The 23,969-nt window shown below is 40.8% G+C and overlaps 3 protein-coding genes and 1 long non-coding RNA gene across 5 annotated transcripts; all 4 read right to left on the minus strand.

The window, feature by feature from the left end:
- Nucleotides 1–539: 539 nt before the first annotated feature.
- Nucleotides 540–2,660, minus strand: LOC110955395 (protein Wnt-8-like). The gene is made up of 5 exons (XM_022200369.2): nt 2,340–2,660; nt 2,126–2,255; nt 1,614–1,739; nt 1,315–1,457; nt 540–1,224 (listed from the first exon to the last, which is right to left on the minus strand). The coding sequence occupies exons 1-5, from the start codon at nt 2,352–2,354 to the stop codon at nt 667–669; spliced, it is 972 nt and encodes a 323-aa protein (XP_022056061.1). The 5' UTR covers nt 2,355–2,660; the 3' UTR covers nt 540–666.
- Nucleotides 2,661–2,773: 113 nt separating this feature from the next.
- Nucleotides 2,774–10,280, minus strand: LOC110955407 (protein Wnt-8a-like). The gene is made up of 6 exons (XM_022200395.2): nt 5,315–10,280; nt 5,171–5,204; nt 4,833–4,971; nt 4,526–4,651; nt 4,276–4,418; nt 2,774–4,073 (listed from the first exon to the last, which is right to left on the minus strand). The coding sequence occupies exons 1-6, from the start codon at nt 5,383–5,385 to the stop codon at nt 3,507–3,509; spliced, it is 1,080 nt and encodes a 359-aa protein (XP_022056087.2). The 5' UTR covers nt 5,386–10,280; the 3' UTR covers nt 2,774–3,506.
- A 114-nt stretch (nt 10,281–10,394) lies between these two features.
- Nucleotides 10,395–12,539, minus strand: tmsb2 (thymosin beta 2). Its single transcript, XM_022200396.2, has 3 exons — nt 12,393–12,539; nt 11,198–11,302; nt 10,395–10,846 (listed from the first exon to the last, which is right to left on the minus strand). Exons 2-3 carry the CDS (start codon nt 11,295–11,297, stop codon nt 10,809–10,811), a joined length of 138 nt encoding a protein of 45 aa, XP_022056088.1. The 5' UTR covers nt 11,298–11,302; nt 12,393–12,539; the 3' UTR covers nt 10,395–10,808.
- A 4,570-nt stretch (nt 12,540–17,109) lies between these two features.
- LOC110955400 (uncharacterized) lies at nt 17,110–22,474 on the minus strand. 2 transcript variants are annotated; one of them, XR_002595989.2, is made up of 3 exons: nt 22,354–22,474; nt 22,144–22,218; nt 17,110–18,562 (listed from the first exon to the last, which is right to left on the minus strand). It is a non-coding gene; the product is annotated as an uncharacterized LOC110955400 (long non-coding RNA). The 2 variants fall into 2 exon arrangements; XR_007944863.1 differs by having other exon boundaries at nt 22,144–22,474.
- Nucleotides 22,475–23,969: the final 1,495 nt, after the last annotated feature.

A 23,969-nucleotide genomic window follows, 5' to 3' on the forward strand; every position in this document is an offset into this window, starting at 1 on the left:
GCCAGTGGGCGGAGATAAGGCTCCTCTTAGACCTAATTACTTGCAAATTATAAATTAAGAAATTAACTTGCCCAAGGTGGAATGTGAGTCACGCTTATTTATAACCAACTTCTCCATCTTATTGGGAAGAACACTTCAGTTTTCTCAATAAAAACCAACCAAAAAACGCCTTTCTCCTTTGTACTTTGATGTATTGTCATACATTTACATTCCCTGTGGGATGTGAGTGGGATTGGTAGTAATGGCCTGGATTATTAGGCTAAATACCTTACTTCTAGTGGTGGAAATGCTTCCCTGATTTGTCTTTCAAAGCCTCTCTGCTCTTTGAATGCAATCAATCCACATTCACATCAAAGTGATAGTGGATCAACACCTTGGTTAGGTGTGAGCTGCACCATGTTATCCATGTAATCCTCTATTTAGTGTATTCACTTGATTCTTACTCTAACTTGTGTCTTCTGTCAGTGGATGTGGAATGGCCATGGGATTTATTAAGCAGAATAATGAAGTTTATTTTAAATAAAACATAAAAATGACAATTTTAGATTGTTTTTAACTTTTATTTAAAGAAAGCAGAATATTCTTAAATAGACACACGTATCAGGAGAGGTGGAAAAGGGAATACAAAGTGCAAAAATTGATAACGGATCCAGATAAACTCAAGTTTTATTTGGGTCCACGGTATCTCCGTCTAAAACCATGCCCGTCTCCAGCTTCCCTCCTGGCGCACACGTGTTTGACTATAACCTGAGAACAGTCCTCACAGTTCACCTTGCAGCACCAGTGGAATTTGCAGTTGCAGCTGCTCACCACCTCCGTGCGCGTCTCCTCCACCCTCAGGCCGCATTCATGACACAACCTGCGGCAGCTCCTTCTCTCCCACTGGGTCAGACCGTCTCCGTGCTGCAGACACTCCCGGTCCTCTGTGCCGTACAGACCCAAGCTGCTGTTCTTCCTGCAGTAATCCGGAGAATCCTCTAAGTAGATGAGCTCAGTCGGCGCAATGCTGCCGAACGCGTCCACGAAGGCACCCCGGCTGTCTGCGCTGTTGCCAGCCCGCATGCGCTTTTTGTCGACGTCCAGTTTCTGGGCTTGACTGTGCTTCATCTTTAAGTAGTTCCCGATTTCTCTAAAATCGGACAGCTGCGTCCAGCACGTTTGGACACTGCAGCTCTCGGACATGCCGTGGCATCTGCAGATGCGCTTCATGGTTGCCTTCACAGCCTGTTGGAAAGCCAGGGACATTTAGTTGCAGCGAATGACTTTAAAAGTGAGTGATGCTGGAGAAATATGTGTGGTTTGAAAGCAACTTACCAGCCGCCCAGCCGCGTTGTTGTGCAAATTGACAGCAGCCCTGGAGTCCTGTCCGGTCTCCTGCGCATCCACATACTGTTTGGAGATTCTCTCCCCGAAATCCACGTTATCACTGCAGCCTCCCCACAACCACCCACGACCGCCTGCACACACACAGTCACTCACATAATTCAATCATCGCAATGAATACAACTTTAAATGCTCATATGTCGAAATAAGTTATGTTCTCCTTAAAAAGCTTCAGTAACTTGTTAGAGATTAAGAAAATATGCGTCATGTTATTTTTCTGTAATCCTCACCAATTTTTCCATTTTTTGAAACATCACAGCCACAGTTATCCAGATCTCCCAGACTGCAGTTCCTGGTCAGAGTGTACATGACCCCTGCCGCACTGATGGCATGAACGAAAGACGTCTCTCTAGTGGCTAAATGAGAAGAAACGCATAAAATGTTTATGGTATTGCATCATAGGGCAAATACATGTCAAACATTTATTATTTCCATGAATACGCATGCATAATAAACAAAACCCATAATAATGATCGTGTTAAAAGATTAATGCCATCTTCTACATGTTTGAATTTACTGAACCTTTAAAATCACCATTTCAGGTTTGGCCAAACGGTATAAAAAGGGAGTTTATCCTAAAGAAGTGCTGATGAAGGCCTACACATTCAGATTTTTCTCCACTATTGTAACACGATTCTACTTTTTCCATATGAATAATACTTTGTTTCTTATTTGTTTCTCTGATTTTATAAACCTGCGCACATGACCGAGGAAAGAAATCTTATCTGAAACCACAACGTACCTCTTCTCAGTCCTTTCTGCTGGGTTGCACTGTCGGGACAGTTCCATCTATCCCACGCAAACTGGTATTTACACTCATCAATCCCATTCTGTGTGCCTACCTGCACACTCCCTGCATAGGTGAGATAGGCCTGCAGAAGAGGCAGCCAGACTCTTTTCATTTCTGAATTGCGTTTTGAAAACAAAGTTATCAAACCAATATAATCAATATTTACCTTAGGTCCCGTCATAAGAAAGTTACTTGCCACCCTGAGAAGAAGAAGAATAAAGAGTGAGATAATTTTGTCTTTGGCCTCCTCGTGCGTAAAAAGATGCTGACAGTATATATCTTACCAAGCATGTCCTGGGTACATTACGCATAGAAGAAACAGGAGCCAAAACAGTGACTGCTCCATTTTTCATGTGTGCTGTTAACCTATGGAGGCCGTGGTATTTTGACCCGGTATGCTGAAACTTTCTCGTTTATTTGAGTGAGGGACAAATGGAACTCTTGTTCTTTGTTCCCGAAGCTCGAGGAAGCTGATTGGATGGCTGGTTTAGGAAACGCCTATATGCGCACTTCAAGGCTGTGTGCCACTGGGGTATACCAATATACAAAAGACAGACACGGAATTTTGCCATTAAGAAATCATCCTGAGACATATATATATATATTTAGAAAAATATTTATTATTGTGACATTTTCAGTTAAAATTAAAATACTAGAAAAGCACTCAGAGAGTGCAGACTTCCGCCAAGGATAGAGAGGAAAACAGGAAACCCATGCAGTAAGAAATCATAAGCTGGAATCGAACCTGCGTCTCTGACACACCTTCTTTACCATTTGAGCTATCTGGACACTTTGCTCCAATTTGTTGGATGACATACTAACCTATGATGTCTTTGTCATATTTTGGACCACATATTAAAACATACTAAAAAATTCAAAGTGATCCAGAATCCAGGATCCTGTTCGGATTGCCACCAGAATTAAATCAGCTCTTCCTCTTACCATAGTCTACATCCCCTCACAATTTCATGTGAATCTGCCCAGGCGTTTTTGAGTTATCTTGCTAACAGACAGACAGACACACAAACGCCGGGGGTCACATAACCTCCTTGGCGGAGGTAATTAGGCAACTTTCACAAACCCCTAAAATCCACCAAGTGTCCCTCCAAAGCTCCAACATGAAGGAGTGCTTGGAGAGTCTGGTCCCTAAAAGCTATTTATGTACAGTCTTATCAGTTAGATAAAGTGCATCAGATGCTTAAGGTCGTGTGATAGTGAAGAATTGCGGCAGACATTCTTATAATGCAGAATAATTCCAACTGAAGTCCATAATGCTCAACTTTAGGAACACTAATGAGAATGCAAAGTTCATGGTCTATGCAACAAGTGGAAGTCACTGTTGGCGCGCACGGTGCCTGCGCCTTGCTTTGTTTTGCTGCTTTCTCTCACCTTCTTTCCTTGCACAGTAATATTTAGTAACGACTTGCGTGCATTGTTCACACTTGACTGTGCAGCACCAGTGGAATTTACAGTTGCAGCTGCTGACAACCTCGACGCGCTTCTGGACCACTCTGAGGCCGCATTCGTAGCACAGCCTGCGGCAGCTCTTCCTCTCCCACTGGGACCTGCTCTTGTTGCCCTTCAGGCACTCTCGTCCCTCTGTGCCCTGCAGTCCCAGGCTCTGGTTCTTGACACAGTGATCCGGTGAATCCTCCAGGTAAATGAGCTCCGTCCTGGCGATGCTCCGGAAAGTGTGGGCGATGGCTCCTCGGTTGTCCGCGGTGTTCCCTGCCCTCGCCGGCTTCTTGTCCATCTCCAGCTTCTTCGCATGTGCGTACTTCATCTTCAGGTAGCTTCCAACATCTCTGAAGCCAGCCAGCTGCATCCAGCAGGTTTGGATGCTGCAGCTTCCAGACACTCCGTGACACTTGCAGACTCTCCTCATGGTAGCTTTGATGGCCTGTCAACAGATAGAGGTTTAAATGTAACTGCCCTGCACATTTATCCTTCTTGGATTTGAGCACACGCGTAAATGCCGCTAAAGACATGGAGTTGCATGGGGCTTTGTAACATCTTTTCTCTCTCACATACCTGGGTTATTAATAAATGACTGCATTTCAAAAAATGAGTGATGCCAAGCTTGAGTCAGAATCAAATCTTACCAGCCTGCCGGCCTCGTTGTTGTGCAGATTGACTGCTGCGCGGGAGTCATGTCCATCTTCCAGCGCATCCACAAACTGTTTGGAGATCTTCTCTCCAAAAGCCACATTATCACTGCAGCCTCCCCAAATCCATCCTTTACCCCCTGAGAATGAAAAAAAAAAAACACAAATAGGTAGTGTTATTGCACTGTGGGTCAATTTTATATAGTTAAATCCTCCAGTTTGTAAAACACACAAAATAGATATGTACCTGTCTGTCCAATTCTGGAATCATCGCAGCCGCAGTTGTCAAAGTCGCCCATACTGCAGTTCTTGGTGAGCGTGTACATCACTCCAGCAGCGCTGATGGCGTGGACAAAAGACGTCTCCTTTGTGGCTACAATAAGTGACAAAGAAAGAAACCCGCACTGTTTTATTTGAGCGTCCAAAAATGTGTACTATTTGCGCTTGTATAGTGCCTAAAAGACATTTTACGCAAGAGGTGACAGGTGAACGCATCACCTATCACCTTACTACAGCCTCCGATAAGTATTGTACACATGTGGGGATCATCTTACCACTTCGGAGGCCGTTGTGTGTGGATAGCTGAAGCGTGCTCTCTGGACAGTTCCACTTCTCCCAAGCAAACTGGTGTTTGCACTCTTGTATTCCACGCTGGGCGCCCACTTGCACACTACTCGCATAAGTCAGAAAAGCCTTTGAGGAGACAGCAAATGGTATTGTTATTTTTTATTTTTTGGCTGGATGCAAAAAAAACAAGAATCAAAGATAATATCTATTCTAATTATTATTGCTATTACAAAACCGAGTAGCCTAATATATTTGAATTTGTGTGCCTCCGAAGAGGTTTCGCGCACAGTATATCCTATCTGTATAAACAGAAAAATGTATTTACCTTTGGTCCAGTCATGAGAAAGTTGCTCACTGTCCTGCAGAGAGAAAGCAAAACAAGCATTTTACTCCCAGGTCACTGTAGCCACAGTAAATAGGAGTTACACAACTATTTGGAAATTAACTTCTCCAAAGATAATCAACATACCACGCAGATGTCAGCTGAAAATGACAGCTCATGAGGAGAACCATGGCTGTGTGGAGATCCAGTGGTCCCATAGCAGCTGTATAACCCAGTCAGAGGCCTGTTTGTCTTATTCCAGATGTGAGCGCTCAGAGAGAAGCAGGGAAATGAAGTTGTTGTACCACTGCGGACTGATGATATTTATGTCTTGCCCCGTTGATTGACAGATTGGTCCTGCAGGTAACGTTTCACTGTGAAATTTCGTCGACGACGACACTGATGGCCACGTCCTATCGACAAATAGGAGCCGGCGGTGCACTTCAAAGAAGTGATGCAGACAGTTTAACAGCCCCTCATTCATTCGTTCACCTGTCGTTCCCAGGCTTTATTCCTATGCTTTTCCCACGAATTGAAGCATACATATGTGTTATATATGAACGTTACAGATAAAGAAATATTACATACATATAAGAACCACTGAATTTTAGGTTTATTAAACTACAGGTAAAGTTGAGAAGATGAAAATGATGCTGCTGGACAAATGGTCAAGCATCTTTGCGCACTGAGGTCACTGCAGAGCTGCGACTTTACGCATAGCTGCTATTATTTTAAACTGAACGTGCTGCAGTGATTTATTGTGAGGGCATTTCAAGAGGGACGGGCTGCTGCACAGAACCCAATAAGGCACCATTTACAACACAACACAAATTGGCCTTACCAGAAGTCATTGAATAGGGTTCATAATTAATAAAGGCAGTCATACATTACGGAAATACAGTAATGAATGCCATAGCGAGGCTTCTTGTGTTGTTGAAATGTTTGGGAAATGGCACCAGTGTCCCAGAGGGACACACAGTGACAACAAAGCTTTAAAGTCTTTCAGGAGTGAAGGTATATAGTCATGTAAATACTGCCTCACACATCGGCGAAATTGGCATCGCCATGATAATAGAATAATAGATGTTTCCCTGGGAAACAACCTGGTGTGAAAACAGTCTGGAATTTACAAGAGTATAAACACATTGGAGCTTTAATGTGTCAGCTGTTAAATTTCAGTGTAGTGTGTTTAGTCATTTTGTTATATGGTGTATTTTGTTCAGACATAACCTTTATTAAAATACATAAAGTTGATACTGATCATTTTTGCAGTAAAACTGGATTATCTTTAGTCTTATCACGTTTAATCCTGCTGATGATCTTTCTATAGAAGCAGTCATCATGACAGTTTCTGTCATTACATGCGTTTAGTGATTAAGAGTGCGTGTTATTTTCAGCAAAAACAAACGTATCGTTTACATTTGTCAAATCCTCTTTAAGCCACTCAAAATCCCGCAAAACAACAATTCACTCAGCGCGCACGACAATACACGGACGGCTGGGGGAGGTCCTGCGCACAGAGCTGGGGAGGTGCAGGTGAGGATAATCCCCACTAATTAGGTATCACCCACATTCACTCTGCAGTACCTGGAGCCCCGCTACACAATGCAGAACGAGTCTAATCAACCTGGGATTTCTCAAAATTTCTGCCTAACTGATTGCTCCTTTCACGATTTTAATGGGTTAATAACAGCAAATAATAGTCTTATCTAACTAATCTGAGTGGGTGCTGGGTGTGTCATAAACATCGAAACTGTCAAGGAAATAATCACGTGGGGGCATTTTTAAATAATTAATTGACGATTTGATTAAAAAAATGGCTCATCCGTCAAAACTATAATTAGATCAATATTTATGTTATTGGAATTAATCATATCTACACTGTGGTTGTAGTCTTTTTTTCCCTCTTTGTGCACTTTTGGATGATAAAATGACGCACAGGAAATGTCAAGATGTCAGATTCAGGACCTTTGAGTTACACGATTCTTAATGGAACAAAACGCACCTTAATGGCATTGTTCTACGAGACATTCGACACACATTAGGCTGTCTAGTGAGCAGTGATGGATGACTCGCAGCGCAAGGTGAGAGAAATGGAGCAATAAAGACGCAGGAGGTGACAGGTTTTACAGACCGAGGCTAAGTGGCAGGAATGGTGACGCCGGTCAGCCACACCAGTCAGGAGATTCTGGGCCATAAATCAGTCTTTTGGTGTAAAGTATGTAGCTAGGCTTGTTTAATGTAGGGGACAGTAGCCGTAGAATTCGGTACGTTTGTCAAACATAACAGGCTGCATAAAGAAGTTATAGCTCATCTGTGGCCTAATGCAGAGTTGCATACATTTTGTATCAATTTTCCTTGTCAAGTGATTTGTGTAAATATGTAAGTTAGGTAGAATGAAGTTCCATGAAAACTCACACTTCTATTCATTCATGTGCTAACATAATTGCACAAGGGTTTTCTAATCATCAATTAGCCTTTCAACCCATCAATTAGCTAACACGATGTATCAGTAGAACACAGGAGGGATGGTTGCTGGAAATGTCCCTCTGTCCCCTATGTAGACATTTTATTTATTTATTTATTTATTGAAAGGGATCCACATTAGCGCAGCAGAGCTGTCGCTATTCTTCCTGGGGTCCAATAAAAACAGTTCAGCGGATGCTAACGTCACTTTGAATTACAAAGTTGGAATGCAACATTTAAAAAAAAAAATTATAACCATTGCCAAAACCCAATAAATACATACATACATATACACATACTTTTATATACAAATATATACACATATATACTTGTGCACATATACACATCCATATCCTCAAATACACACACACACACACACACACACACACACACACACACACACACACACACACACACACACACACAACACCTTCCACTTGTGTTTGTTTAATTTCAATGCATCAAAAATAGCTTGATTGCAGATTTGAATTTGTGTGTTTGTTCTACCCTTGTTATTGTTTCTGGGAGCTTATTCCATGCATGCGTTGCTCTGTATATGAACGTTTTCTTAATGCTGTTTGATTTTACTGCAGGTAAAGTAAATTTCCCCGCTTTAGAATAATCATGCTTATCATGGCTAAACGTGAGATTTTCATAAACAATTACAGGTTGTTTTGATGACATAATTTTTTAAGGAAAGACAATAACATATATAGAAATCTATCCTGCACAGAAAACCACTTGGCTTACTCAGCATTAGTTCAGTGCTGGTTCTATAATCGCAGCGTAACACTATTCGAGCAGCTCAATTTTGTAAAGTTTGTAACTTTATTAACACCCCGGATGCAGCATTTGACCACACAACAGGACAATAGTCTAAATAAGATAGCACCAAAGCTTGTGTCATTCTTTTTGTAGCTTTCCTTTTTAAGATTTTGTTGTTTTTTGTCATATCCAGTTGTCCCGAACATCTTCTTATCATTGAGAGGCCTTTTCCCATTTTAGTGATTATGTTATCTATATGTTTGTTCCAGGAGAAAGTGTTGTCCAAAGAGTTTTGCCTCTTCAACCTGCTCCACTGGAGCATTATCTACTTTTAGGTCTAAGATCGGGCTCAGTTTCATTTGTAATTTTGAACCGAACACAATTGTTTTTGTTTTTGTTACATTCAAAACTAATTTGTTAGAAATAATCCATTTCATTTTGTTGACATTTGGTTTTTACAGAGACCATATTGAATATTTCTTTGCCACCTCATAAATCAGAAATTACTGTCAACAATAAGGAAAAAAACTATATATTTTTTAGATATATTAGATGTATTTTTTTAGATGTAGCATAATTTATACATCAGGTAAATGATACAGTATATGAACAAAACCCTCTGTAAAACGGCTCAGAGCATAGATAGCAACAACGTTCGGAAGTTTGTTGTGCTACTAAAATGGAAATTTCTGGCCCAGAGCATGTGGAAAAAGAGAAAACTGCTTTTAAAGATATAAAATACCATAAACATTCATTGGACACCACTCTTAATGGGTAAAAACTTCAACCAGTAGATACCCTGGCTGTTGCTTTATGAAAGTAAATTTTTAATCTTAGATTTTTTCGAGAACAAAAAAAGAAAATTTAAATAAGCAAACAGGGTGTAATTGCATTTAGTAGACCTGCGCCATATTTTACATTAATGCTCAATAGAATATGATGTCTATTTTGGATGTTTTCTTACCATCAGTCCAAAAGAAGGCCAGAATATATGAAATTATCATTATTGGCGTAATTCACACTGTTGTAATATTTTTGGAGCATTTTTTCTTCAGTTTACTGCTAGTTTAATTATAGAAATAGTTTCTTTTTAAATGTTCAGTGATATTTTAAAAATATTTAATGTTTTTTTCCGTTGTCGTTATTGTAAAAATCCCCAATTCTCATCCCCCTTGTCTTATAGCGACCACATTTTCCCCTCATCCTTTTAACAGACTCAGCTAGTGCCTGCTAGAGTAACTAACAGCCAGTGTTACAAAACAGAAACCATGAGCTCTCTTCATACTTCATCCAATGAGAGACTTCAGACACAGCTCACCTAAATCTGCCAGTTCTATTCAACATTATTAATTTCGGTGATTAATTCCTAAGGCTGATGAAATGCATAAAGAAATTAGTGAGAAATGACAAACACATTCCTACAGAGCCTAATATCACATCTTCATCTTTGTCCAACCAATAGTTCAAAATGTAAAGTCCGTCTATTTACTCTAGCCACTGCACTTTTGACACTTTTTGCTTAAAAACATTTCATTGCTAAATAATTTGCTGTCGTTGTTTATGACTAATTATTGCATTGTGTTACTAGCGTCACCCAAAAAGCCTAAAACGCAAGCAAGGTACTATCATCTCACCTGGCTTTATAGTCTTGTTGAGCTGTTGGAGAATGGGAAGATCTGCAACAATGAATGAATAACAATTTGGATTTATCTAACAAATCTATGGTTATTTTATTAGGGTGTTAATGTTTTATAGCCACTTGGATTGCATATTTTATATAAACAGTAGAATATGGACATTTTTTTTCTTGCATTGACTTTGGTTTATATCTAGAATCTATTGAACCTTTAAGCTAATATGCAAATGTCACTAAGCTTAGAGTTTGGACTTGAGTATAAATGCTTATGTCGATCTTGTTGTGTGTTTGCCCTCAGTTGAGTGTGTGTGTGTATGGATTTCCACGTCTGTATAAATGAGACAGCAAAATGCACAGGGCTGACTGGTTCCATGTCTTCATATTTATTTCATAAAGAAAAGTAAAAAGTTTATTAAGAAAACATCCCACATGATTAGACTTTGATTGCTCCTATGTCTGTAGACAACCCTCACCTCCCCCTAGCCTGGATGCCTGCCTCCCTCTCTGTGCTACATCACTACACCACTCCCCAGTTTGGCAATATTGGAGACATGTTAGCTGCGGGCTAACAGTGCAAGACAGGCACCCAGGCTCAAGTTTTCAGAGTGGTAAGAGGGCCCCCATGTGAGGATGCCATATACCCTTATAGCACCCCAGGGAGCTCAAGAGCACCCCTTATTCTGAAGACAAATGTACGAGATTCAAATACTGTGATAATCAAAAGAAAGTGCTTTTTGCTGTGGCATCTCAGCTTCGTTTCTTCGTGTGCTCAAGTCATGGTGTGGCGTCGCCTTTCCTCTCTTGCTCAATGGCTGGAAAAGAAGAGAGAAAAAAAAAGAGATGCTGTTGGCAGGCTTGTGTGAAGAGGATGCAGATATTTTTATTGTGGGTTTGCTGCATATCAATGAAGTGCTGATGCTGCAGCTATTTGTTTTTGTTGCTTGCTGAGCATGTGCTCTTTCGACAGCACTGGAGGTGATGATGAGTAGCTACACAGGGGGGAAAAAAAATGTTGCAGGGAAACCGAGCCTTCAACACCGTTCTGAAACACACACACACACACACACACACACACACACACACACACACACACACACACACACACACACACACACACACACACACACACACACACACACACACGTACGCTGGAGGGAACTCACTCTCTTTGGTGGGCAGAGGGTTTTTCTCTTTTGTCTCCGTCTTCTTCAGCTTTGTCTTGTCAAAACGGGCGATCTCGGTCATGTCAGGCTTGTCAGACATTTTGGCTGGAGGGGGAGGAGGGATGAGAAAGATACTTGAGGCACACACGTTTGACCTTTCTTGTCAAGGATCACACGGATAATGCAGCACTGACGGCGATATATTTAAAATTCAAATGGACGTAGTGATTTGACGAGGCATCAAGAGCCCTGTCTGATATGTCATAGTCTTTGTAGGTGACTGCACATAAAGGGAGTGGCTACAACATGTGCAGCTCAGACTACCCCCACATGGCCGCCTCTCACACATGCTCTGTCTTGAGATTCGCTCCTTCAAAATGCCCATGTTGCTCACATGTGCCTGTTTCCCCCCTCGGCTGTCCGTTCTTTCCTTTGTCGCTGCTTTTCCCTGTCCGAGGCTTCCAGTCTTTGTTCTCTCCCTCCGCATCCCCTCTCTCTCTCTCTCTCCCTCCCTTTCTCTCCTTCTGCATCCACCCCTGCAGCCTCGTGGACGTAGGCAACGCTCCACGGGCTCCACTGCAGTCATATTCCTAACCTAGCCTCAGGTCTGACTAATCTGTCTTGCACAGTCTCGCCCAGTCACGCCTGTTTGAGCCGCTGCTTTGTCAGAGATCGCCGTGGAAATGTGACAAGCCCACAAGCCTGCAGCCAGTCATTTGCAAACCAATCTGCTTTAAAAAATATCCTCACTGGTGTGAATTTGAATGGGGGCCTAATAGAATCAGTTTGACATAGAAATACAACTGTTGGGCACCTGGCCAGATTCTTAACATATCCACTTTATTTTAACAGAGCCACCCTCAATCATTCCTTACATACCCTCAGCTTGAAATAGTGTCTACATCCACCTCTGTCAAGCATTTATATTAACACCAGCAATCATAACGTCGCCCTTTTCTGTTCATCAGCAACCCCAATTATCCAAACATTTGCTCTATTGTTCCTTTATCGCCACCACCATCACCCTCATCCTCAATATCCCCTCTTTCTCATCATTTCCCTGCTTCCATCAGCAGCCAGCTTCTGCCCATCCAGCCACACCCCAACCCTTTGTTTGGCTAAAACAGCATCAGAAAGAGACACACGCACACAGAGAAACGAAGAACACACCAAAGGAGAGATGGGTCTTTCTTACCAATGTGTCCACACAGCTGTGGGCTAAAATCCACCGGCGGAGAGAGTAGGGAGGTGATAGAGACAGAGAGATGGAGAAAGGAGAGCGAAACGGAAGCTGAGTGAGTCTGCCGGTGTGCGCACGCCTGCCTGCATCCAGGGTGTGGGTTTAAGAGGGAGGGAGGGGGAGAGAGAGAGGGAGACAGGGGGAGAGAGAGTGACTGAGAGCTTGGTCAGCCTTTCTTTATGTCATCAATATTCATGTTCACAGGGGGGACAGACTAGAGGAAAGCAACCACTGATAGGAAACAGCTGTTGTGTGTAGATCATCTCATATTGGTTATGATGAATTATTGAGGGAATACACTGTGTGCGTTATAGGTTGCCCTATGCAGTGTATTGCTGAGTAGATACTAGACATAAGATTTGACCTGTTTCTTTGGATAATCACAATGATCACTGAGAAGATCTATAAAGTACTGTGGCTTCTCTGGTTGTGTAATAATCATTACATGATGGTAATGAGTTAAAAAAAAATAATGAGTATTTATAGAATTGCCCTTAGTGGTTTATTTTTACTGGGACATGTCATGGACTAATGCCACATACCGCTGCATTTATAGCCTAAGCTAGTTTGTAATCCTTAGAAGGGCTTTCATACAAATATACAAAACTAAACTAAACTAAACAAGGAAATATAGCTTCACAAGCAATCATGTAATACTATAATTAAACAGCCAATCTTTTTTTATCACTTTTATTTCTGTACCTCTGTATTTCCTATATGCTGAAAAAGTGTTACAATTTCTGGTATTTATAGACTTAAAGGCAACATAATTGTTTATCCTTGTGCTAAATATATATCACCATTCATTTTTACAATGTTAATCTATATAAAAACAAGCATGGAAGACTTCTGCGTACCAAAGCATTTATAGCAGAAGATGTTTTCCAGTACCTCATAAAAGGTTCTCATGCAAATACACAAAGTAAGAAAACTAAATGATAGAATACAGACAAAACGCCTCAGAAACAATGCTATAGCAAAGTCATAATGATCATTTATATGTACCGTGACTGAGCTTCTTTATAACTGTAATCACTACACATCTGTATAATCTATACTCCAAGCTGGAAATGCATCAGGTATCGGTATTTACAGAATTAAATGATAGGTTCACCTTGCACTAAGTAAATATCACCTCAGGAGAAACAGTTGCTATAATGTTTGAAGGGTCTTATGCAAAACACAAAACAAGAAAGTGCATACAGAACAGCACAGCACTCAAGGAACTGCGTTATCGGGGATGCTCAATATTGGATTTTTGCTGATGTCTGACATTTTCCAATTCATTTTGGCAGATTACTGACACAGATACCAATATATGCTCATAGTATTTTTACATGTGAGTTTAGAGAAAATACGGTCTCTCATGGGGAAATGAGCATGACATATACATATATCTACCTTAGTGTGTTGGCCAGCTGGGAGTTGTAAACATACCGTACAACAGTTTTCAAATATGCACATTCAATAATCAAAAAAGGAACAGCTTTAACTTCAATGAGAAAAATCACTGATTTGTTTTTATGTAACACTTTCTAACAAAACTACTGTACGAGCTGCATTATCTGCCTGTCATTGTTCATTTTGAACAAACAGCAACATTTCATTTTAATGGCTTTATTGGCCAATATTAATGATGACACCAATATCATCATACATCCCTGCATATAATACAATATTCTAAGATAGTAATACCAGTAATAATCCTGCAATATTATAAATACTAATATGCGTAATATTTGCTTGTTTTCTTTGAGTTTAATCTTAGAAAACATTTTTTTTTGTTTTGATTTTGTTCTGTTAATCTGACAAAACCTTTTAAATCTTCTAAACTGTTTGATTACTGAGAAAATAATGGTCAGATTAATGGATAGTGGTCATAATCAGGAGTTAGTTGTTGTGGCTTTGTCACATCCTTTATTTTGAAACTGATGAAGTTGCTCTTGATAACATCATGCACTAATAAAGCGGTGATGCGTGGAGCCTCTGCTGACATCATGAAACCTGCTGGTGTTTCCTCTTTAATCTTCCCAGAGGTTCAGTTACAGCCTGCTGATGGCAGCCGTTGAGGAAATCTATCAGCATAGGAATGATGAGTCAACATGACCTCAGTGGAATGATGTGATTGGACAGTTGATACAGAATGACCGCCACTCTGCTGCCCACACACACAGTAACCCCTCTCAGCATTACGGATTCATTTTTGTTGTATTTAGTTTGTTTTGCACAATTAAATGTTGCATAGATGTGTTTTGCTTTTGCCCTGACATGCTGAATTTGTCTCTCTCTTTCTCATGTTATATTTTAAAACAGTTTCACATTAATATGAAGGTATTTGAGAATATATATATTTTTTTTTACAGTAACTCTGTCTGTTATTTGTGATTCTGCTCAGTCACTATCTCAGTCATGTTAAGTTTTGCCACTGGTGACCTTCCTCTGACCTATATATAGTTTCCACGCATTTTGCCCTTTCAACATGACCTCTATTCTTGAAATACTAAAATGAGTCAAGCAAAGTGAGCCACATTAGATTCTGGTAAGCCCTGCGTTAAAGTGCGACATGATATTACCGGATGACTGCAGGTTTTACTGGATTACATCAACGTCATTATGACACCATTGAATGCTATGAAAGGAATCTGCAGCACCACCTAGTGGATGAAACCCTGAACTCTTTCACTTAGCAACAGCCATTTGTGCATTTTAATGTACACTTTAAAACAAAACGAATAATAACCTCCTGCCTTGTTACACATTGTCTTGACACACACAGCGTTCAGATGCCGCACATAGTCCCTAAATACTGCAGACAAACCTACGGGGTTGCCCTTTGGAGCTCATTATATTTCAATGCTCTTCAAATCATGATGCAGCCTTTCAGACACGTGCTACCGTTAAGTTGTTTGTTTCTTTGTGATATTCCAGAGGGAACAAAGATGTTTGACCTTCTCTAATTTGCCCGGGCCTGTCTATTAACCTTTCTGTTTGAAATGTTGCCATATTTGAAGCTATAGGAGACGAGAGGATCGCCAACAAGGGTCAGACTTAGCAGTCAAATCACTTGTCAGAAAAATCTGACAACCTCCTGCTTGTTAGTGGGTGGTGATAGACCGGTAAAACCTTTAGTGGGATCAAGCCTGTCTCTGTGCTGTTCGTCAGCGTCGAGATGAGTGATCCTGGCAGAGATGAGCACATATTGAGGGCCTGCATTAGGACAGCCAGAAGGTGGCAGCACCATAGACAGTGGGTGTCTGCGTTTGTTACATCCATGCGGTCTTTGTTGTGGAGCGTTAAAAACGCTCATGTCCACATCTGGAACTAAACACAGGATGGCAGCACAGGACTGTTGTAGACTTGAAACCTTGGAGTGTCAGTGAAGTAAACAGTGTATGAGGGACCACCAGGGCGCACTCATCCCTCAGCACGAACCAGCAGCTTGTAACAGCTTGAATCCTACTGTCACAAATGTGATTAAAAAAAAATCCTCACACTCCTCCAAATGCAGTTAAGTCCATACTTGTCTCTTAATAGCAAATTCGAATTCAAGCCAGTTAGCTTAGTGGTTTTGGCACTAAAACACTGAGAATCAACAGGAAGAGAGTAGAAATGGAGGTTGTAGGAATTGATGTCAATTCAGCCTAAAGTAAAGGAACATTTGCTTTCAAGAATATGGCTAATAAGGATGCAATATGTGACTGAATGTTTTCTTTTACAGCAACCCTTTTAATTCAAGGTTAGTATTTGTCAGGCAGATAATAATAAGTGGATGTGAGTTAATTTAGGGTAGTGAATCGAGAAGGACAGAAGCTACAGCGAGTCATATTCAGGCATGTATTTACGGTACTTTATACGGTCACTTCAGGGGTTTTTAAAGTAAAAGAAAAGAGATATTTTGGGGAAATGTGCTCATTACTGTCTTGCCAAGAGTCAGAGCAGTTGATTGATAAGTCTGTCTTGTCTGTACGATAAATACGGAGCAGCTGGTTAGCAAGAAGCCTGGGAGGTGTTACAGAAAAATCAAAAAAAGTAATTTGTGCGCATGATTTAGCAATTTGTGATATCTAATTAATAATTTGTGCTTTCAGTTTAGCATAACTTATCACCGTCATGCCATCAGCTTTCTCTTTTGTGTACCTGTCATTATGGATCACTGGAATTTAATACACAACATCTGCTATCTTTGAGAAGTGGATTTTACAAGATAACTAACTTTGGAGACATAAAACTTGGATAACGAGGATGCCGTCAAGCACTTCTTCATCACGTAGCCAAACCTTAGAACTTGCAGATGATTGACTCTACCAGCACTCACAGAGAGTGGTGGAAGCAAAAAAATTCTAGTGTAATATTAAATTGCTCTTGTCTTGTACATTTTTTTTTTTACAACAAAAACATGAATTATTACCTTGTGGAAATGCTTTTTTGTTCCAAGACACCTTTCCACCTGTTAGCTTAGCACAAAGACAAGAAGAAATAGGGGGTAATGACTAGCCTGACTCTTTCCAAGGAAACCTGCTGGTTGCCTGGCAACTCATAGGAGCAACAGTACTCCAAGATGTTACAAAACAAAATCACAGGTATACACACAACTTGCCATTGTTGCACTTTGTACAGATTACAATCCTTCTGTGGTCATTATTTAAACCACTACAACTCATCTTTACATATCACAGTTGTGTATTTTTTTATTTTTTTTTAACCATAAAAATGCTAATTTCCTCTGTTAATATGGGTTCACATAGCACCATACCATTGCTTTCTCTATAATGCACAGATTTATGAGCTTCTGTCTACACCCACCCATCCACCACTCACTGCAGCTCAAGTGCACCGGCTGACAAATAACTCTGCTCACAAACTGTTAAACTACTCTGTGCCTTAAAATGGAAAGTTGTAGTGGTGGAATAATTTAGCCATACATGTTTGAAAAGGACCCTGATTCCAAAAGAAACCCTGAAATAATAATGATACAGAAAGCCCCACTCGGAAAGTTCACAGGGTTGGTTCTTTAAGTTTGCAGTGTGTGAAACCCTGAAAGTCTTAGTTTGTGTTGTGTCATGCGCACACTGCAGTTTCGAGGTGGAAGTGCTCAGCCAGAGTTTTGACCACTTGTTTTCCTCATGATGTGCCCTTTACTGTATAGCAAACACCATATAAACATGTTAACAAGGCAAAAAAACTGGATTTAAACTGGAGAGGGTCTATAAGAAAACAAAGAAATCCAAATAATGCATGTTAATTGTGAGAACACAGGTGCTGGTTGGATCATTTTATTATATTATCTTCTTGTTTTCAGTCTTTGTGCTAAGCTAAGCTAACCAGCTGCTGTCTGTAACGTTGAACATGATTGTGATGTCTTGTCCACTAACTCTTGGCATGAATGTGAATTTTTGTCAAAGTGTTTGTTCAACCATTCATTCACGCCTTTTTATTGTCAGAATACTCCCTTCCCTCTTCTCATTTTTTTCTTCTTTCGGTCGAGTAGACAGATAAATGCTTGTACCTCTTGTAGACACATTAACGTTAACAGGCTTCGACACAGACATGTGCAAACACATGTACACTTGCACACAGGTTAAGTCATCTTCCATCATCCAAGCTGATGGAAGATGCTTTTAAGTGTTGGAAATTGAGTGGGCAATTTGCACCCCCGAACAAGAGAGAGGAGACATTTTTATTCAACAAGAAGAACTGTGGCTGAAGTGTAATTACTAACCACATTCATACAAATTAAATCCTGCCCAGCCAACAGAGTGAAGGAGCTCTAATGCAGATATGCAAAATCCTTCTAAAACAATCTTTTTTTTTACTTTGTCAGCCATTGTGAGAGGCTGAGTTGTGTCTCAAACAAGTACGATTGCTGCACATTTAAAGAGAAATTAGGTGTTGAACAAAACGGGGTCATTATGCAGACAGCCTCGAGCCGAGTGGTTTTCAGGAGAGTTGCTGGATGTGAAGGATGCTTTAGGACAGTGCAGGATCAGTAAGACCAGATAAGCGCGCTGCCTCGCCTCATGATGGCCACGACTAATGATGCAGCATTTGATTGGTGCCCTGTGTTCCATCACCCGGCCAATGAGCCGAGAGTATCTCGGTGTGGAGGAGTTATCTCACCTAGCCAGCTGGAGGACAGTGACAGAGATGAAAAGAGAAGGAGGAAAACGGCGGAGAGGGAGGAGAGGAGATGGAGAGAGCGATGAGGGGTGAAGAAGGGAGAGAATGAGATACATGGGCGATTAGAGCACTGCTATAAACAAAACAAAACAAGTTTCTGCTACAACTTGTCAGGCACCAGAAAGTAGCGGCAAACTCTGAATTTGATGCCTACAATAGTCCCTGTTGGTGTTGTGTGTGTTACATCATTCTCACTGAAAAATCTGCACTTTTAGGGTGAGCTTAGGCTTTGTTTGCGAACACATCAAAGTAAAACATCTTCTGTGCATCTTCGCTTTCACCATCCCTCCCCTCGTTTCCCCCCTCTGCTTTCTCTCAGGGATAAATGCAGTACGTTCAGCGAGCACACAACCTAAGGCTCCAGTGAATTAAGCAAATGATCAATCCTTTAAATCCAGGCGTCTGTAAATTAAATGAACAAATGAGTGACACAGCAAACAAATTCGCTCATTTGTCAAAACTGAAAGCAAGAAGGCTATTGAGCGTAATCTCTCGCCTAAAGGAAAACGAAATTGCATATTGTGTTGAATAGTTGTTCATCACTGACAGTTAAAATAACACTTAGTCGCTAAATGATGTTGCCGTAATGCAGTTTCATAATCCTTATATCTGTGTGATTTCTTACAATTGGATCAACGGAGCGCTTAAATCTCGAAAATGAATGAAGCGTTTCACAGCATCAGTGGCTGTCAGATGAGAGGAGTGTGTTTTACTGGGAACATGAATATGCCTGATCTCTGGGTGCACATTCACAGTCTGCTTGAAACTTATTGCTCTTGTCTGTGATGACAGATACTGTGGTGTACAGACTTCATTTCAGAGTCCAAGTAGTTAGTATTTGGTTTATAAAGCTCTTCTGTTCTTGCATTCACAGAGGGAATACTTAATGCATTATTAAATAAACATTTTCTTAAAGAAAATAAATGGTAAACCTTCTAAGCTTCATTTCAAATCAGTTTTCTACACTTTCCTTACTTGCAATATCTCCCGTTGTGCAGTGACTACTTTCTTCTACGGTTTCCCCGGATTTTTCAGTCTGTCGCTAAATAACCACACAGTTATTGTTGCTGGATGTTTCTGCTGAAAGATCAATCTCTGCTTTTGATCTTTGATCTCACACGGTGAACAGATATTCCGCCGGTTTGTACTCACAGTTCAGTTCCACAACATCTATGTTTCTGTTGAGTCTGTCTTTGATTTTTTTTTTCAGTTTTCCGTTTTGCTGGTTGAATAATTTTGTTTTTCCTGAATCTTGCTCCGAGGGCCGTAGGAGATTTGCACTGCGTCAAAAGGGCTCAGATCTTGGGTTTGTATATATATGTATATTTAGATAAATATACATACATGCACATTGCTTTCTCTGTTGGAATACATTTACCTATATATAGCTGTATCATTTCTATGGCAATCACATTGGCAGAGGATTATGCATCCAAACCTCTGGCATCCACAGATCAAGGATACAAGGACATGCAAATGAACAGAAGAGGGAGCTGAAATTACACCGAATTCAGCAGCACCTAATACCACAAAACACTGTCGACATGGCAAATGAATAAATAAGTTAATGGAAAAGAGGTAAGGAGAAAAGCAGACACGTTTAGAAACCAAGGTGTCTATCTGGGGAGATGTGATAGACTGTCAGTGATAAAAGTATTAAATATCACAACATCCTACTGGCTGCAGTGTAATAGTAACATTACTCCTCGTCTACAGGAGGAGAAAAGGGTTATTGTGCAATGCTGTTTGTAGCCGAATATAAAGGGTCTAAGTTTAAATCTTAGACTGTAAAAAAAGAAAACGCATAAAAAAATTCATGTTCTACTTGGGGACTTTCATAGTGTTTCAGGCTAAACCAACCAACAGCAAACACTCTCCTTTTATCTCAACAGTTTGCCTTTAATCCATAGTTTCTCCTTTATTGATTTGGGGTGTGTAGTTGAAAGAAAAAAAATCATCGAAATTGCATTAATGTTTAATGACATGTAACTTTAGCATCCTTTTACAAATATGTTAAAAAATTTGCATGTTAAAAATCAGCCTAAATACTGTGTTAAGTTATTTTTCTTCACATTAATTTCACACAAGCTAGCTAACTGAATGCGGGAGCACTTGCAGTCTTTTACATAAAATGTATTTAGTCTCTGGATTATTCAGCCAGCGTTTTTAAATCATTGGAGCAGAACTTTCGTAAGTCTCTGACAGGAAACGCGAGTCCGGTCTCGAGAAACAACTCCCAAATACATGTGATGCATGCAAACAGTATTGATTGGTTTTCTATCTCAGTCTGATTCTTTGTTTGTTTTGAGGCTGACTGACACAGTAGTGCATCCATCCGTTCATTAGCTATAACCCCCTTATTCTGCACAGAGTCACTGGGGACTGAAGCCAAGCAGAAATGAGGAAAACATGCAAGCTCCATGAAGAAAACCATGTTCAAGCCCAGAACCTTCTTGCTGAGAGGCACCACCAAAAATACCTCCACATTACAGAGCAAAATGCACTCCTATCTGTGCTACACCTCACTTTAAAGCCCCCTTCCCTCTTTATCATACCGGCACGAAAAGCATTTCATTTCTCACTTTCTCTGAAATTAAATAGAAGATGTGTTCTGTGCTCCTCTGCTGTGCCAATGAACCTTCCTCTGTCAATAGCCAGCGATGATGTAGTCCTTTGTGACCTTATACAGTAAGAGGGCTTTTAGTGGTTTACTGTAATATTCAAATAAATGCTGTGTGGGCTGAGTGAGTCATGGTGGCTTTTCAAAAAGGGGATTATTCGTTAAAGGAGCATCTAGTTATTTATAACGTATTGCATAAACATCTATTGGTGACCAAGAAACTGCAATATCACCTCGTCTCTGTCTCTGTCAAAGCTTATGGCCTTCCATGGACAGAAACAGTCCTGAATTACCAATTTTCTTGTAGGAAGGGAATATTTTAGGATATGACTTTACACATTTTCTGTAGCACTCATGCACACATTTCCAACTTGTAACTTGCTTTTGCAGAAAGAACAAAAGAAAGGCTTATACACACAAGTCTTAACAATTGCTCCGAGACATTCCGGCACAGACTGACGTCTGTTTGATTTAGCCATGATGAATTGCAGTGGCTCTGTCAGCTCTGCCAGCCCGTGTCTCTGAGCCTTTGAAACGGCAGATCAATGCAGAGGTTGGCTTGGCACCGGATATGATGTGGCAAGGTCAGCATGAAGACGTAGTGTCAGTAAAGGCAGCCAAGAGTTTGGCAAAAGACGACAAAAAACCCCATATTTTTTTACAGTCAAAGAAAGGAGCAGTTTCACAGTGAGATGCGGGTCTACAAACACACACACATATGTACACGTTTAGCAAAATAAAGGACACACATGTATACTTAATTTTGTTCTCATCCCCAAAGGGGGCTGCTGATCACCAAGGTAGCAGCTGAGTTCTTGTTACCTTGATAATGAGGAGTCAAATAAAAACATTTCTGTGTGTGTGTATGTGATTGCATGTGTCAGAAATCCAAAAAAACACACCACTTACCACGTCTCCCGTTCCTTGCTTTTCAAAAAAAAAGTCTTCATCTTTCTGTCAGGCACATCCAAGCTACTCGAATGCCTTGAGGAATAATCGAAATAGGTGAAATTGAGCCGTGATAAAAAAACAAAAACAAAACACAAACTAGCAAGTACATCTGGGAGAATGGCGGTAGTGAATGGGGGAACAGGAAAATTGGAGCTTTTTATTATGCACCTTTCTGCAGCAATGGCAACAAAACAAAGCTGGTTTTGTTTTGTTGTTGCAGCTCCACGTTAGGTGAATACGAGGTGACATCTGTTCAGGAATCCCTGCTCATACACCTGAAAGGCTTTGGTGCTCCTTTTCTGAAATAGAGAGATTAATAAATGTCCCTCTGACTGCTTTAGGATTAAAAAAAATACACATAATACAAGATATGTGTGTGTGTGTGTGTGTGTGTGTGTGTGTTTGTGTGTGTGTGTGTGTGTGTGTGTGTGTGTGTGTGTGTGTGTGTTTGCGTTCATGTGCAGGAGCATCATCGTAGGCACAATATGCTGTACGTTATCTCCACACAGCCACCTGTTTATATGAAGGGAGTCAACAAACGTCATATGAATTCCAATAAGGCTCACCCTCAGAGTACACACACTTCATCATCATGGAGCTAGCACTGTTCACTGTAATCTAAATCCCTTATTTGAAAGCTGCGTGCGTGTTAGAGAGACGGGAGGACGGTGGCAGGGAGCGAGATTAAAACTGACAGTTTTCAGTGGTTTTAGGGGCAACGCGAAGCGTGGGGTTAAGACAGTAGGTCTTTAGTATCAGCAGAGGATTGATCGTGGGGTTAATTAACCAGAACCATCATGAAACTGACAGGTAAACCAGAGATTTGAAGGTGCGTCCTCAAAACAGACTGAGAGCATTTTCTCATTCGAGTCCGAGACCTGTGGTCGTACTTCTCCTGCAGGGAAAGCCCCTTTTTCTTTGACAACAAAATGTTTTGTTGTGGCTGTAGGCCAAAGTTTAAACAACCCTTTAAGAACAGAAACAAGGTGCAAACTCTTGTGTGACTCTTGAAATAGTTGAATATTCACCTCGTGCTTCTCCCATTTTCAGCAAGGAAATAAGACTTTTTAAACTGGAAACGTGTTGAGAATTAAAGCTGCTAATCCCGAGGATTAATACAATTGAGTTTGCTGGATTGTGGTAATGCCCTGTTTCCTAAGCCTTGCCCATTAGGCACCTGCTGCTGTCACACTCGGATAGCTTCGCAGGAAATTGCCTGGTTTTAGGATGGCGCAAGCATGCCTGGGCATTTGAACTCAAACCCCACTTGCACACTCGCACGATACACAAAGACAGGAAGCGAGATTTTGCTGTTCTTGTCCTTTGGCTTCATGAGCCCAATTACCAGTTTGTAAGTGTGTGTTTGTGTGTGCGGATGCGTCAGTGCATGTCTGCAGGCAGGTGCGTCAGCAGACCCTGACAGTCAGATTTCATGCACCACAGGCTGTGCCACAAGCAGACGTACTCCGATTCAGAGTAGAAAACACGATTGGCCCACCGCTCCTCCAGGAAGCTTTCTCAAACATGACAATCTTGAGGAGCCAATTGTGAATGAGCCATTGGCCAACGATTACCATAATTCCTCACCTCACCCCTTTGAAGCACCTTGAAACAAAGTTGCAATTATTGGCCTGCTCATCAGTTTATACACAGCTAGTGAGGTAAGAAGGAACCAGACGGATGCTGAGATTAATACTCAGCACTTACTTCAGCTATAACTGGTAATAAAATGCTGCAGTTATGCTTTTATCCTATTGTTTCAGTAAACAAGAACTGTGTGTTAG

This window comes from Acanthochromis polyacanthus, chromosome 10, assembly GCF_021347895.1.
Source record: "Acanthochromis polyacanthus isolate Apoly-LR-REF ecotype Palm Island chromosome 10, KAUST_Apoly_ChrSc, whole genome shotgun sequence".
Lineage (NCBI taxonomy): Eukaryota > Metazoa > Chordata > Actinopteri > Pomacentridae > Acanthochromis > Acanthochromis polyacanthus.